This window comes from Rattus norvegicus, chromosome 3 (genome assembly GCF_036323735.1).
Source record: "Rattus norvegicus strain BN/NHsdMcwi chromosome 3, GRCr8, whole genome shotgun sequence".
In the NCBI taxonomy this organism is placed as follows: Eukaryota; Metazoa; Chordata; class Mammalia; order Rodentia; family Muridae; genus Rattus; species Rattus norvegicus.
The window spans coordinates 136,813,145-136,829,528 of NC_086021.1; the positions used below are offsets into that span (position 1 = coordinate 136,813,145).

General features: G+C 46.3%; 1 protein-coding gene across 3 annotated transcripts; it reads left to right on the forward strand.

Moving 5' to 3' along the window:
• Window positions 1-1,889: 1,889 nt before the first annotated feature.
• Chchd5 (coiled-coil-helix-coiled-coil-helix domain containing 5) lies at window positions 1,890-6,086 on the forward strand. Of its 3 annotated transcripts, none has more exons than XM_006234969.5 (4): window positions 1,890-2,104; window positions 2,439-2,579; window positions 2,661-2,826; window positions 5,289-6,086. In XM_006234969.5, coding segments are annotated over exons 1-4 (333 nt in total). In that variant the 5' UTR covers window positions 1,890-2,102; the 3' UTR covers window positions 5,313-6,086. The 3 variants fall into 3 exon arrangements, with proteins under 3 accessions (XP_006235031.1, XP_038960502.1, NP_001099979.1); XM_039104574.2 differs by having other exon boundaries at window positions 1,893-2,104; window positions 3,470-6,086; NM_001106509.1 differs by lacking the exon at window positions 5,289-6,086 and having other exon boundaries at window positions 1,963-2,104; window positions 2,661-2,917.
• The last annotated feature ends 10,298 nt before the right edge of the window (window positions 6,087-16,384 follow it).

The following is a 16,384-nucleotide window of genomic DNA, read 5'->3' on the forward strand; positions in this document are numbered from 1 at the left end:
ACTTTGATCTCAAGTTGTAGATTCTTGACTAAGAAATTGCGTGACATTACGACAATCCAAGAGCTCACTCAGCTTTGGACAGTGATGTGTGTTGTGTGGACTGTTTCCCTCTGTGTAAATTGCTCTTACACACAGGACATATTGCCACACACACAGCTTGTTCTGTGCATTCTGTCCTTATCTCTAATCCTTCAACATGTTCTCTGTAATTTCAAGAAATACATATAAAGAGAATCATAACATCATATTCTGAAATAGGCTTTTCTTTTTTTAACTTTAAAGGGTTTCCTTTAAGTCTGCACAAGTTCATGTAAGTATTCATGCCTTTGTATGGCTGTATAGTACTCCCAAGTATGGGCAGACTACTTTTACCATCCACTTTGAAGGACATTTTGATCGTTTCCAGTTTGGGGCATTAGAGATGAAGCTTCTCTGGACACATACACATTTGTGTCTTGAGTCTGAGACAAATGTTCAAGAAGCAGTTGTTGAGAGTCATAAGATAGTTACCTGCTTTATAAGAAATAAACTGGGGGATGGCTAAGTAGAGTGCCTTCCAAGCAAGCACGAAGGCCTGAATTTTGGACCTCAGCACCTGCATAAAAGGTATGGTAGGACCCACTAGCAATCCCAGTGCTAGGGTGAGGAGTCAGGATCCCAGGTGCTCACTGACCGGCCAGTTCAAGCTCACTGGTGGGCTTCGAGGTTCAGTGACACCCTGTCTCCAAAACACTTGAGGTTCAGTGACACCCTGTCTCCAAAACACTTGAGGTTCAGTGACACCCTGTCTCCAAAACACTTGAGGTTCAGTGACACCCTGTCTCCAAAACACTTGAGGTTCAGTGACACCCTGTCTCCAAAACACTTGAGGTTCAGTGACACCCTGTCTCCAAAACACTTGAGGCGTAAAGCAATAGAGGAAGGCACCTGCCGCTGACCTCTGGCCTGCACACACCATACTCTTGCTCCCCAGTTTCCTTTTACCTGCTCCCTCTTCGCCGCTGGTGCTGATGTTTACAACTTGCCTGTTCTGGTATTTTCTCTCAGACTGATAACATTGCCCTTGAACATCTTTAATGAGTACATTTAAACATTTTTTCGTTAATGAGTTCCCAGAGAGGGAACCCCAGTAACGGAATCACTCTTGAGATCTTCACTTCAAACCTTAAGGTGATTTAGTTATCTCCATTTGATTCTCAAAGACTCTTGACAGCGCCACCAGACAAAAGGCAACTACATGTGTGGAGGTGTGAGTGTCATGTTTCCCAAAAATAAAAGTATGAAGGAGGCCACAGCAGTCATCCTCGTTTTACAACTGCATGCTAAGGTAATTGCCGTTCATTTTCTCTAGCCTTAGACCTCTCCATACTAGGTGACATTTAGGAATATTTATCCTTACAGGGAAGTAAACTTCCAGGTCTAGCCTTATAATCTGAAGGCAAATATGGAGGTTGCAAACACCACCAAAGGAAATTACAAAGAAAGTAATTTGTCCACGATTGCAAGGAGCAAGCAATAAAACGCACTCTCATCCTGCCTTTACCACCTATGCCAAGGAAAGGGCATGTCTGAGTGAATAATCGGGTGGGAGGTCATTCTTTCCCATCAAGTTGAAACTAAAGTCAGGAGGCGAGTATGCACCGGCGTAAAGCCTATGGCAGCACAGTCTGAGAGGTTAATCCTCGTGTTCCTAAACTCAGCAGCAGCGTGTGCAGAGCCGTAGTCACGTGGGCCGGCGGCAGCGCGAGCAGCTGTAGATTTGACAGACAGGGAACTAGCTCAGGTCCCCAGCTGCAGAATCACTGCCGAAGTCCTACTTCCGGTGATCTCTAAGGGCCTGCACCACAAGCCGGAAGTAAATAAACCAAAATAGCTGACGGACCGGAAGTAGTTACAGGGGCCGCCTCCCGGATAGGCAGTGAGCCGGAAGGCAACGCAGGACACAGCTATGAAGGTTGAGCCTATGTGGGTTGAATGGCGGGAACTCTCGGCGACCGGAAGAGTAAGCCAGGAGGTCTGGCTTGGGCGCCGCCATGACAACCTAATACCGGAAAAGGCAGGTCTCTTCTCCCTGACTGATCGGCGCCTGAATTCGCCTGGAGATGTGAGTTTACAACTCCCTATAACTCTAGATCATGCTTGTCAGGTTGCATGATCCCCACCGGGAAATGACTGCACTCAAGATTCTTGGGAGATACTCCAGGCCTGCCTCACAATAGCCAGACTTTGTTTTAGGACTTCCACTATCCCCCGGGAAATCCTACCTTGTTCCACAACGATCAGGGATCGGCGCTTATTTCTGCCCCTCATTGGTTGTCCCTATAACAGTACCTTAAAAATTCCCAAATCCAGACTGGATCCCTAGTCCAATCACATACCAAAATCAGAACTCTTTCTTGCCTACTCTTGCGACTATCTTCGCTTACCCTATCCCACAGGCAGGCGGCCCTGGAAGTCACTGCTCGATACTGCAGCCGGGAGCTGGATCAGTATGGCCAATGTGTGGCAGCCAAGCCAGAGTCGTGGCATCGAGATTGTCACTACCTTAAGATGAGCATCGCTCGCTGCACGTCTTCCCAGTGAGTGTAAAACTGGGGGCTAGAGGTTGCCAGGCAGTGGCATTTGAATGCTTCAGGTTCTAAAATACCCTACTCCCACAGCCCCATCATCCGGCAGATCCGACAGGCCTGTGCTGTGCCGTTTGAAGCCTTTGAGGAGTGTCTTCGCTTGAATGAGGCAGCAGTTGGCAACTGTGCTGAACACATGCGGCGCTTCCTGCAGTGCGCTGAGCAGGTGCAGCCACCAAGTTCACCCACGACTGGAGAGGTAAAGGAGGCTCACTCGATCATGCCTTTTCCCCTTCATAACTCCCTTCGTTTTCTAATTTAAACACTTTCAAGAACTAGCCACAGCCCCATTCCTATACATGGCCTTGGCTATGCATCCAGAATCCAAAAAAAACCATGGTTCTCTGTCCCCAAGTCGCATCCTCTGCTTTACCCCACCCTTCACACTCCACCTCCGCCAGGGCACCTGCCCCAGCCTTTCCCTGGCTTGCCTCACCCTCTTGCTTTCATATAATGACCTGAATTCTGGTCATGATAAGCCCTTGCTTAAAACTCTCTGGTGGCTTTCGATTCACACTGGAACAAAGTCCCTGATTCTTACTGGATCCCTTGTGTTCTGTCCCTCTGCCATTGTGTCCCTTCACTGTTTTCCAGCTCTGCTGGTTGGGGTGATGGAGTGAGGTGGAGGGATACAAGATGTCTGAGATAATAAAATGTTATTGACAGGGCCATTAGAAAAAAGTCTTAAAATGCTCTGGAATTGGCAGAAATGGAAGAAAGAGTGAGAAACCCTCCATTAGATGTGTCTTGCTGCTCTTGCTGGACCACTCCAAAGGGAAAATTCAAGCCTTTATTGGCCCTCATCTGAGCATACCTCTCCGTGTCTCTTTCTTTCCCTGCAGCTCTGCCTTTTCTTTTTCTCCTTCTTCTGGCCTTCGGTGTCCGTTCATCCTGTCCTGTCCAGTTCTTCTGGTGATGGTCCCAGAATGGGCTCAGAGGAAATCTTAGCATGTTGACTTCTGCATAGAAAGCTCTCTGTGGTTTCAGTTCTGCCAGACCAGCTCACCCCCAGTGCAGCCTGGACCCTGGGTGACCTAGTCCCACCTCTCCACTCTCCACCTTTAGCTCTGTGCTCCATTTGCAATGGACAGATGTGCAGATCCCTGCCTTCCCTCCCCCGGCCACCTCACTCTGCATGAGCTGTCCTCTCAAGCCCATCTCTGTCTGATTCTTATCCTGTGTACATGATCTGTCTCCAAAACCCTTCCTCTGTTCCCCATTCCTATTCCCTGGCTTTTTAAGCCCCACCAGCCCCCTGCATCCCAGGTCACAGCCTACCGTCTCCCTTGGATCTCATGACTCAGGAGAGTTCTTGGCTAAGGGTTAACCTCTCCTTATGTCTGATAGTCATTGTTTCTTTGTATAGAACAGGGGCAGATGAAAGATTTAGTTTATAAGAGCAAAAACTGCCCAGAAGGAAATGCCCCCGCAGGAAATGCTCAGGGATGGTTGCATATTGTCTATATTAATTACCTAATTAATTTTTTCCTGCATGTATGTGGGCTGTGTGTGTAATGTCCGTGGAGGTCGGGAGAGGGCTTCAGATCCCCTAGGATCCCCGGAGTTAGAGTCACTGTGGGTGGTTGTGAGCCACCATCCGGGTGCCGGAGACTGAACCCAGGTTCTCTTCAAAAGGAGCGAGTGCTGAGCCATCTCTCGAGCCCCTCTTCCTTCAAGGTTTGCTGTTCTTCCTAGAAGAGGCTATCCTCTTCTCAGTCCACTGTGACCCACAGTTCCTTTCCCCTACAACTAAAGAACTTTTAAAAATGGAAATTAGGGCAGGGAGGTGGCTTGGCAGGTAGAGACATTTGCTGCCAAGTTTGGTAACCTGAGTTCTATCACCGACTCCTGCAAATTGCCCTCTGCTGTGCGTGCACATCTGTACACAAACATCCCCCAACATAAATTAGTGAGCGTAAGGGTTAAAAACAAAGTGGAAATGAGGTCACCTGTCCCCCCTCCTGGTTTGAGGCCTAGTGCACTAGGAAGGGCCAACACCAATTCCTGCACTGCCCTGCTCCACTGTGCCTCTGGCATCACAATGTTGACTTTTCCTAGTTAGGCCTCCTCTGTTCTCTGATCTTCACGTGAAAATGCCCTCATCATGTCGAGGGAGAGCTTGTGTCCTGTGGCCGACAGTCTGGAAGCTCCCTGTTCCCACACAGACTTCCGCCTTTCTTTCACCCTGATGCATAGGAATTCCTACCAGCTGAGTAGTTTTCTCCTTTGCATGTCTCCCTCCCCTTTTGAAAGGAAGTTCCTAGAGTGAGAGATGTTTGCCCACTGGGTCCCCAGCACCTCTGACAATGCTGGCACATGCCTGTAATCCTAGCACTTGGAGGCCAAGCTAGGAAGATTGCCGTGAGTTCAAGCTAGCCAGAGTTCCATAAGTGAGTTGTAGATCAGCCGGGGCTACTGGTGAGTTCTAAGCTACCCTGGGCTAGAGTAAGACCCCTGTCTCTTGTTCTCCTCCAAAAAAAATTAAAAAACAGAATAGTACCCTCCAGCTCCATGCTTTGGCTTATCCTGGTCAACCTGTTCTCACGGCAAGTGGCCAAGGTCACCCCTTGTGTGACCTTCCTTCCAGACACCTGCTGTGTCTACCTCATTTGCCCATCCGAGGTCTCAAGGCCAGTAAATGCCAGTATGTTTTCTCCACAGGCACAACCCCTGCCTGCCTCCTGACAACCCCTTGGACTTTGAGAAAATGGACATGAGTGACTATCCCACTTGATGTCCTCATCTAGAAGAGTGACAAGACTTTTGGAATCTTGAGGGCCCTGCTGTGGGTCTGGCTCTCTTGGACATCAGGACGATATATAAATAAAGACTGAGTACTGGGCTTTGATTCCAGCCTTCAGTATTGAAAGGGGGAAGAAGAAAGATGGGGGAAACTTGCTCATCCATCCCTGGCATTACTTGGTCTGCCAAGTAAGCACTCAGAGGGGCCAGGGTGCTCTTGTTGTAGGCTTGGGAGTAAGACTGTTAAGTCTCGGCAGCCCTGAAGCTCATGATGTAGACCTAACTGGATTCAGACTCAGCAGCAGTCTCCCCGAGTGCCAGGGTTCTAGGCATGAGCCCCCTGACCAGCTCTCATCCCTTCAGAGCTAGAGATGGAGACAGCTCGTGACCGCACACATGCCAGTCAAATGTGCCTGCTTACTGAGTGTGCCCCCAGCCTACATTCACCACACCTCGTACACTTCTCCAGAGACGTGGTGGAGGAGCCATGAATAGCACATTTTCCCACTGCTGAATTAGAAGCAGTTGAGCAGTAGACACAGGCTTTGCGCAGTGGGCATAAAAATTCTGATCTTATTATTGTAAACAACCATGGGGAGCCGGAAGCAAGGCATGAGGAACAGGAGTTCAAGGTCATCCTTTGCTACATAGTTTGAGGCCAGACTGGGCCATTTGAGAGCCCGTCTTGCTAAATAAACTTTAAAATCAAAAACTGGACAACTGCAGCTTGGAGGTCTCCTTCACTAGATGCTTGTTTTGTCTCGATTAGAATCTCCCAGAAGCCAAGTCTCAGAACAAGGCACTGATGGTACAATCTCAGTCTGAATCCAGGAATAGTGGCAGGGCGTGGGGAAGGGAGACAAGAAGACAGCCAATAAAAAGTGCATTGCCAGAGTGTCAGGGTGGGTCAGTGGGTAGGCTGCTTGCCACCACCCCTGAAGGCCCGAGTTTGATCCCATGAGCCACATGCTGGAAGGCTAGAGCCGATTCATACAAGCGTCTTCTGACCTCCATAGTGATCCACAGCATTCCCCTGCCTCCCACCCCCAGTGACGCAGATGAATAAAATGTAATTTTTAAAAGTGCACTATCAAGCTGGTTACCACTATCAAAAATGAGACTCTGAGGATGGCCAAGAACTTAGCTACTGTGTGTAGAAAACTAGTTTCTTTACCAACTCCCTGTCTGTCAGGGAAGGCCATTGTCACAGGCCCTGAACCTCTGGCACCTCTGTCCATGTGTGTCAGTGTGTGAAGAGGACAGCATGTAAAGAGTGGTGGACTCAAGTACAGGAGAGATCCGGCCCATGCAGATCTGAGGTATACTGCCTTCCTTGTGTTTGTAGTAACAGCTCTTTGGTTGCCCACCGACTCCCCAATTCAGTTAGTTCATGAAGAAACAGTCTGGATACAGAGGAAAGAAAGCCCAGAGGTGGCATTCTGATAAAAGCTTGAACTATCCTAAATGTAACTGCTAAGGAACAGGGGAGAAGACAAGTGGGGATAGCAAGGTATAAGATAAAAAGGACATTTTGTGTTGATGGAAGGATTTTTTTTTTTTTTTTGCCTCAGAAAGTTAGGATTTCTATTTCTATTTATGAGATTTTGTGCAGTAAGAGTATTATTTGCAGTTCACAGGAATGATTTTTTTCCTTTGTGTTTTGAGAAAGTGATAAAAGAGAATACTAACCCACATGGTATCTAGGAGAAGTAACCTGTCAAAACCTGTCACTTTCGTGTCAGAACACTTCAACTTAAATAATACATTTGTATGTATGTATGTATGTATGTATGTATGTATGTATGTTAAAATCTGAATTTGCACCATGCCAATCACTAGGGTTCCTATTTATGTATGAACTTTCCATATTGTTAATACCAACCAATCTCTAAGTCTAATTTATTTTGAGGCAGCCTCCTGTATGCTGGGCTGGCCTTGACCTTGCTGTGTAGCTAAGGAAGACTTGGACTTCTCTTCTTCCGGTCTCTAACTCCTAAGGGCTGGGGTTATAAGAGTGTGTCCCGTGCCTCATTTATGTGGTATTGAAGATCCAAACCAAAGATTTGTACACACTAGGCAAACACTCTACCAACTAGTTATACCCCCAGATCAGCAACAATCCCTCCTGTAGGCTGTCCTCAAGATTTCAGAGATCCCTTGATCTACAGAATTTTTGGTTCAACAATGCCTATGCCATCCGATCAGATTAACTGTTGAGATAAGTCTCTCCTCCCTTGAGGTGACTCCAAAAGTAGCCAGCCACTTGAATCCCAAGATTTGTGTCACGGCTCAGAAAAGCAGCCTGACCCATTGGCAGTTTCCTCTGAATATTTACTTCAAAAACAAAAGAAATTTGTTGGCTTGGGAGTCAAGGTGGAAGGCCTACATAGTCAAAATTGGAAGAGCCGCCAGGTCCTGTGTGGGTTGCAGACTGGAGGGATAGGTCGGAGAGGGTGAACAGCAGGTCTCGTAGCCCTGAAAGTTCTGCTAGGATCTGACGGCTCTGCTCCTAGCTCATTTTCCTGGGCTGTGGGTTGAAGCCCCAGGCTTTGGGGCATTTTCAGCACAACTTGTTTTGTTTGACTGGGGCTTCTGCTCCGAAGAGTGGAATGAGAACAAAATGGAGGTCCAGCCCACAGTTTAGACCGTTTTTATATGGCCTGTCGGGACTGCAGCGTCCAACACAGTAAAAGGCAGAACCTCACAGGCATCACGCTATTGCCTTTTATTGGCCCAAGAGTTCTAGAGAGCTCACACATTACAAGAATGGAGACCTCACTTCTGGATGACATCTGACCGTAAAGAATCTGTGCTTCTGTTTAAGCAAACAACTTTATGGCCTTTTCTTTCTCTAGCTGTGTGTGGTTTGGTTCTTCTCTGGGAATTTACCACAATATCTATGATTTGGAGTTGTCATAAATCTGTTCATAATGTCCATGCTATCCTAAGGTCCACAGCACCTGTAGTACCATCCCTCCCTTCAGAAATATTTTTTCAGGCTTTTCCCTTCTCCCTTTATCAATATGGACAAGAGGATATCAAGCTTATTAACCTTTTTGGATAATTTGTTTTTAGCTTTGTTGATCTTCATTTTGGCTTTTATTTGTCTGAGACAGGAGTTCCTGTAGGCCAGGATGCCCTGAATTTACTGTGTAGCAAAAACTGCCCTTGAACTCCTGATCCTCTTGCCTTGGACTACAGGCGAGTGCCTTTTTGAGATGAATGCTTCAGGCATTTCCTTTACTGAGATTCATACATTACTTACCAAACATATTGTTCCAATTTCTATCTTTTTATTGGTACTGGATTATTTAGAAAATAGAGGTGTGTTTCTTAATTTTTAAACATATGGGAAATTTCCTAGTTATCTTGTCTAATTAAATTGGCTTGGTAACATCTTTTACGTTTCAGTCTTTCGAAATTTATCGCAGCTTTATGGCTTGGCAGAGGCTCAGTTCTGTTAAGGTGCCATATGTGCTTGAATCATAATCTCCTCGTGATGCTGCTCTTAGCTAAGCGATGTTAGACAGGGATTCAGGAGACGATCCCAGAAAGCCGTTGTAGAAGAACAATGGGAGGTGCGACAGGGCAGGCAGACTGTAACTGTGGGCAACAGTTCTCTGGGGAACTCTGGGAGATAGAACATTCCCACTTAAGGGGTGAGAAAAACCAACCCCCATCGTCCCTTTGATTGAGGACTGTTTCGTTGAGGGCTTTAGCTTTTGTTGCTGTGACGCATCCCCTCAGCTGCCATTGCCTGAGCCTGTCGTAGCTGCCACAGATGATGCGACCACCATCATCTTTTCCACCCTTCCTGCCCATCACTGCTGTCACCAATCACCCTGTCCCACAGTGGCCACCACTGGTGAAAATATTTTTTGATAAATTCTTCAAAATCCCTGACTCACTTCATATAGAATGCCAAGTAGCCTTGTTGGGCATGAGGGGGTCGGGAATTATGGGAAGAGTGGTGGTGGCATCAGGTAGCAATGTTGGGGAAGATATGCTTGTGCAGATGTGGCTTTTAGGACAACTGGTTGGTGTTCACAATTCTAAGGAGGCTAATGTTCCAGTCAATGGGCTGTGGGTGTGAAAAGGTGGGAGAGGTCTGCCAGGAAGCAATTCATGTCTTCGGGAACATCTATTTTACCTTTGGTGGTTTTGAAGACAAAGTTTTGTGCTGCTATTAAATATAAACTGTTGAAAATCACAATCAGTGTAATAATGATAGTATTTTTCAGTGCTGACCTCCAATGGGTAAGCCAATCAGTACTAACAAAACTGGGGAAGGCAGAGTGTGGGGGTACACACTGTAATCCTAGCACTTGACAGACTAAGGTAGGGGGGTTACAGTAAATTTGAGGCTAGCCTGGTCTACCTAACAGGCCAGCAAGGATACCTAGCAAGACCTTGTCTCAAAAACAAAACATTAACAAAAAGCTGTTCAGAGGGAATGTGTGCACATAGAAGCCAGATTCTCTAAGGACAATCAGCCTTGAAAGAAAGCGTGCTGGCTTCTATTATACAGCATGCTGGGTTTTAAAAGCTGTGATGTATTCGTGTCGATTAAGTCCCAATCTCTTGGGATAAGACCCACACTTAAAAAAGATAATAATCCGAGCTTAAAAATTGATTCAATATACAGCCAAGTCTGAGAACCACCACTCTGATAAAATTCCTCAGTTTTTGCATACATATGTATATGTATGTAGGTATGTATATATGTATGTATGTATATATACATATATATTGTCTTTCCTAGAAATGTAGTCCTAAAGGAGGTTGAACTGATTCTGAAGTCCCTAAAAACACTAAATCCTGCAGGGTGGTAGATGTCTGTGAGTGTCATAACAAGGCTGAGGTCACAGGCATGTACCGCTACACTTGGTCAAATGGCACTTTTGATTGATTTAGAAGCATTTGCCTGTGCTGTGCATTTGTGCACTGCTCTGTGTATTTTGAGCACATACTATCTCGTGTGCTTCTATATGTTGTGTATGTATCGAATATCTCCACTCATCAAACAAGCGTCATCGTCATCATCATCATTATCATCATCATCATCGCTTCGTCTTTGTTTTCAGTGACATCTGGGTCATGCTGACATGGTTTCCTTAGGGTTCTCATTTCACTGTTTAAATCAGGGCATTTGCAGTGTTAAACAACTAAGCTATCCTTGCCTCAACATAGAATGCAATAGTTGACCCATGGTCAGAGATGACCTGTTGACACAGAACTCCAAGGTAGCAAGTCATGCACTGTATCACCGCTTTCAAAATGCCACCTTAATGGATGGTTCAGTATTATGAGCCACAGAGAAAAACAGTTATGGTGACTTATGGAAGGTAAGGAATTTCTGGAGGTTAACCTCCATTCTAACTTGTATATTGACCGTCAATCTAGCGACTCCATTCTGATGTGTGAGACTCTAAGGCTTAGAGGATCTTGATCTTGCCATGTTCAGGGCTGATCTCATGACTGGCTCCCTGCTCGCCCTTCCCTGAGGCAGGCAGATCTGTTATTCTTCCAACTGCTCAGACCAAAGACCCCCGGGTCCTCTGGCACCCTTCCCCTCTCACACTCAACCACCGTGCACCACCCACAAAGTCTACCTGTAATTCGGTTTATCATCCCACCTCCTTGTCACAAGGTCCAGATGAGCCACCACCATTGTCTCATGCCTTCCACATAGCTTCTACTTTGATTTCTACTTCTCTAGAAGCCCTTGATGCAGCAGCAGGAGGCCCACTGCTTAAGTCATAAATCGGAATGTATAATACTTCTCTGTCTGAGAGGGAAACACATCCTGTACTGACTGGGCCAGTGAGATGCTCAGACAGTAAAAGCTGGCCAGACAAGCATGATGACCTTAGGTAGATCCTTGGAACCCACTGTGGAAGGAAAGTACTGTCTCCAAAATTGTCCTTTGGTCGATTATTCTCTCTCTCCCCTCTTCTTCCTCTCTTTCTGTCACACACACACAACCACCCCCACCACAACAACAACCTTAGAGCAGAACCCAAAAGTTCTTATAGCAGCCTCCAAAATTCAACACAAGTGGGTTCCTTCTTCTCGTTCCTTTCCACTCTCCCACTCTTCCAAGATCCCAGGCACACGACCTTTTCTACTCTTAGAACACTCTGGGCTTCACCCTGCCTCAGGCTTGTAAAACAGTAGCTTCACTACCCATCTCATCTACTAGCAGGAGACACGAGGGCTGGGATCTTTTTCTTGTTTGTTTGTTATATTAAAGACACATAGAAGAGTGTACGTCATGAATGCCACACAATAAGTGTTCAGAGTTTTGTTTTAGCCTTTTGAGACAGAGCATTGGCACGTAACCCAGGCTGGCCTTGAGCTCTTCAACCCCCCAAGTGCTTGGATTACAGGTGTGTGCTGTCATGCCTCGTTGACAGAGAATACTTTGAACTAGTGAAGGAGATGGTCACCATGCCCTCGTCAGGTACGAACCTGGAACGTGATCTACTTTGGGGTAGGGCAAGATGACTCTGGGCTCGTGATGCTGTGGTAGGCAGAGGGCCTGGGGCCTAGAAAGTCACTGCTTTCTCTCACTTCCTGCCATATGTGGAGCTAGCAGGTTCATCATTGCCTGGGACAGGAAGAACCAAAGGAAGTACACATTCCAACCGAGCATAAGTCCGCTGTGTGCCTCAAAGGTGGGCCCACCACTGTTACTCTGCCCAGAAATGCTGCAGGGTTTGGAATCCTCCATCCAAGCTTCTTCACAGCCCAAGCAGATAAAGGAAAAGATGAAGTCAGGGGGACATTTATTGGGGCTGGAGCCTATCAGTGTTGCTCACATCCAAACTCAATCCTACCTCATTGTAAGACTTGCTAGGAAATAGCCCACCCATGTGTTTTGGGGGAAAGCAGGTGAGCACTCAGGACCATCCTTGTCATGACAGACCCCGCCGTCAAGGTGACAATTAAGAAAAATATCAATTGCCTAGATCAGATTGGTTTGTGGGCACTTCTGTAAGGGATTATCTTGATTATTAATTTATACAGGAGGGTCCAGCCCACTGTGGGTATCACCATCCCTAGGCAAGTCATCCTGGGCTGTATTTAAAAAAAAAAAGCTAGCTCAGTGAGAATGAGCCAGAAGGAGCAGTCCCCTGCGGTTCCAGCCTTGAGTCCCTGCCGTGACTTCCGCAGTGAGGGACTGTGACCTGGGAGTATAAGGCAGATCCTCCCGGGTTGTTTTTGTCTAGAGTGTTTTACCACAGCAGGAAGGAAACTAGAACACCCTCACAGTTTGGGGAGAACACTCGCTGTTGTGGAATACCTTGAGCTCTAGTGTGAGTGAGGCGACACTCTGTGTCCTGGAGCAGCCTTTTGTGAAAATCAATGGAGACGTAGTCTCTTGCCCCACTTGTAGGAAGTCATGCTGCAGAAGTTTATGTGGGCACAAACTGAATGTCCAAAGGCACATCCTGCAGTAAACACTCTGTTTACAAGAATGAGTAACTGGGAGCACTGGACAAACAATGTTTGATCTACAAAACGAGATGCACGTAGCGATTTGAAAGAGTACAAGGACTGTTGTTATATTGCTATTTGATCAGATGTCCAACAAGATATAAATCACAAGTGTGTGATCTCGGGAAGAATTACATATGCATTTTTTTTATTTTAAAAATAGTAATAGCCTCATGTAACATTGAATTTCAAGGGTACAGAAAGCTTGTATTGAAATATCCCATTTGCCTCTGCTCTGGGTGTATGCTCCCTCTCCTCTTGGGTAACCAAGTTTACCAGTCTCTTTTTTTTTATCCTATTATAAACATTTTATGCACACATCAGCAAATGCATGCATGTGCAGACACACTCCTACATATATAAATGTGTATTTTTATGCCCTTCTTTTTATAAAGATGCTACCTTACTATATATACTATTATACTCTTTCCTTTTTCCACTAAGAAGTTTAACTTGCAATCATTCCATATTATATATAAACAAGTAATTCTTATTATGGCTTCATAATAGTTCCTTATGTAGGTGCAGAAGAGGAATTATATCTAAAACTAATCCTTCTAAGTGTGTTCGCAGTTCTATATGGAAAATATCCTCAAACTCTGAGCTTTTGTCCAGATCACCAATGACCCCCTACTCCACCGCCACCCCCACCCCTACCCCCATCCCCACCTCCACCTGCTGTCCCATGGATGTACTTTTCACCATGTAGCTCAACACCAGTCAACACCTGCCTAAGACTCACCCACAGACAGACTTCCGTCAGACTCCTCTGAGCTCTCTTGGTGCCTAGACCTCAGTCTCAGCCCTTGTTCTTGGCTTGCCCCTGCCAGGCACAATATGGTGGGATCTCTTAACCCTTGATATTTGACCAACTTCCTCCTCTCCTACCTTTTGACGGTTACAATCTTGACCTGCCCTTATCTGCCTTGATCTGGCTTCCTAGGTCAGTTTAGTTAGGATTACCCTACTGTTGAAGCCCTCTTAGGACTGTCTCATCTCACCCTGCCCATCGGTTACTAAATCCTCGCCTTCTCTTTCTGTTGTCAGTCCCATCTGTGATGTCCCTACTGCAACTGCTTTGCACAGTCTTTACTATTTAACACCCCTTCTAATTTCCTGAAACTCTTTTTACTTATCTCCTCTCTCTCTCTCTCTCTCTCTCTCTCTCTCTCTCTCTCTCTCTCTCTTCATACATTCCACAGATTTCTTCCTGCATATTAGGCCACTCCTCTGCTACCTCCAACGCTGGTATTACATGATAGAACTTTTTAAGATCTTAGCCAAGCCTTTTCTTTTTTCTGTTCTCTGGTTAGTGCTCTTTGTCATGGAGAATTTTCCAACAAGTCATTAGCCCATGCATGGTCAGCCCTAGCCCAGGGCCTCTGCCGAGCTCCACCTGCCTATGAGGTTATGTACGTGGATTTCTCAAAGGAAGTAGTGAAGTTCTTAGACTGGAAGCCAGTGTGGGTCCTAGTTTACCATCCCCTCTGCCTGCCATGCTGTCTCTCACCACTATGTCTTTGACTAGAATGCTTCTATCTGACACAGTGGTGTTGTTTAAATATCGGCCCGCACCCAGATAAAGCACACCAAGCCAACATGGTTCCACATGGAGAGATTTAATGGGAGAATGAGACAAGGGAAAGGGACGAGAGAAAGAAGAGAGAGAAAGAGGAGAGAGAGAGAGAGAGAGAGAGAGAGAGAGAGAGAGAGAGCAGAAGATGTCTTCCTTTTATTTGGAATGTGATGTAACTGCTCCCGGGTGGAGTTGGGAATTGAGCCAAAAGGTTTACTAGGAATGTATGGCCATTGCCATGGCAACAGTGACCAAATGGTGTCGCTGCTGAAGGCAATTCCTGATACCAACACAGTGTGCTCAAGTAAGTTCCACTCATTGTTCGGTTCCAAGATCAGCCAAGAGTGATGCCTTCGAGACCCTTCCCTTCCTGACCACCTCAGAGGTCAAATGTTCACATCTATATGTTTTCATAGCAGTATTAGAAACCCTTCACTTGTGGCCCTTATTGAATGAGGTAGTGCAATATTGAAAGGCACTGTGGAGGGGTTGGGGATTTAGCTCAGTGGTAGAGCGCTTGCCTAGCAAGCGTAAGGCCCTGGGTTCGGTCCCCAGCTCCGAAAAAAAGAAAAAAGAAAAAAAAAAAAAGGCACTGTGGATGGCTATTCTTGGTGCTTGAAAAATATCAATGTCATGAAAGACAGAAAAATCCCAGGGAACCGCACTCAACTAAAAGAGACTCTGGGAAGCTCTAAAAGCCATTCCTGGGGCTCCTGGGGATGCACGGCCTGGACTGCATGTTATTCAGTAGTCATGTATCAGAGTTAAAGGACTTCAGTTTGAGGATGCTATTTTGCTCGTCTACATGCATGTCTTTGTTCTTAAGAGATTCACATCTGTATTAGTCACTTTTCTTGTTATGACAAAATATTTGATAAGAATGAAAGGTTTGATCTGGCTTACAGCCTGAGGGTTTAGTCCATCACGGTGGGAAAGGCACAGTGGCTGGGGAACGAGGCAGCCAGTCATGCTGCATTTGCAGTCAGGGGGCAGAGAGAGATGGGAATTAGTGCTCCTCTCTCTTTCCCCTGTCTGATCAAAACACCAGCTCACAAAGCGTTGTCACTCACATTCAGGGTGGGCCTTCCCATCATAATCAAAACTAGAAGATCCCTCATACACAACAACAGATGCTTATCTCTGAGATGCTCCTAGAGCCAGTCAAGCTGACAATCGGTATAACTACAGCAACTGTGAGGATTTGCATATGCTTGTCCCAGGGAGTGGCACTATTAGAAGGTGTGGTCCCGTTAGAGTAGGTGTGACACTGAGTATGGGCTATAAGACCTTCATCCTGGCTGCCTGGAAGCCAGTCTTCTGCTAGCAGCCTTCAGATGAAGATGCAGAACTCTCGGCTCCTCTTGCACCATGCCTGCCTGGATGCTGCCATGCTCCCACCTTGATGATGATGGACTGAACCTCTGAACCTGTAAACCAGCCCCTGTTAAATGTCCTTACAGGAGTTGCCTCGGCCATGGTGTCTCTTCACAGCAGTAAAACCCTAACTAAGAAAGCAACAGAGAAATGTTTATAGTGTGACTTATTTGTATGTAGTTCAGAAAGGAAAAAATTTGAACTTATGTCTGTAGAGATCCTATGAAGAAGAGAGGGGTGCAGAGGCAAAGAGAGATGCTAAGAGGACTGTAAAATGGCTTGCTATTTTACAACAGTATCCAGTCCTCTTAACTCCCTGACAGCCCTCCTCCCAGTTTCCAGCCCAGTCCCTTCAAACATTTCTCCAGTTGTTCCTCCCTCTGTTCCCCAACAGTCTGCTTAAACAGCCCCATCTCCCAGTTTTCCCAGCTCCAAACCATAATGACTGTTCTAGCCTACCTGCTCAGCTCGGCTTCTCCTGGCTCAATCGTCTCCTACCACATCTTCTGCACCAACTGCCTTCTCTTCTCACTCTTCTAGCCCAATCCACTTTCTCAGCCCCAGT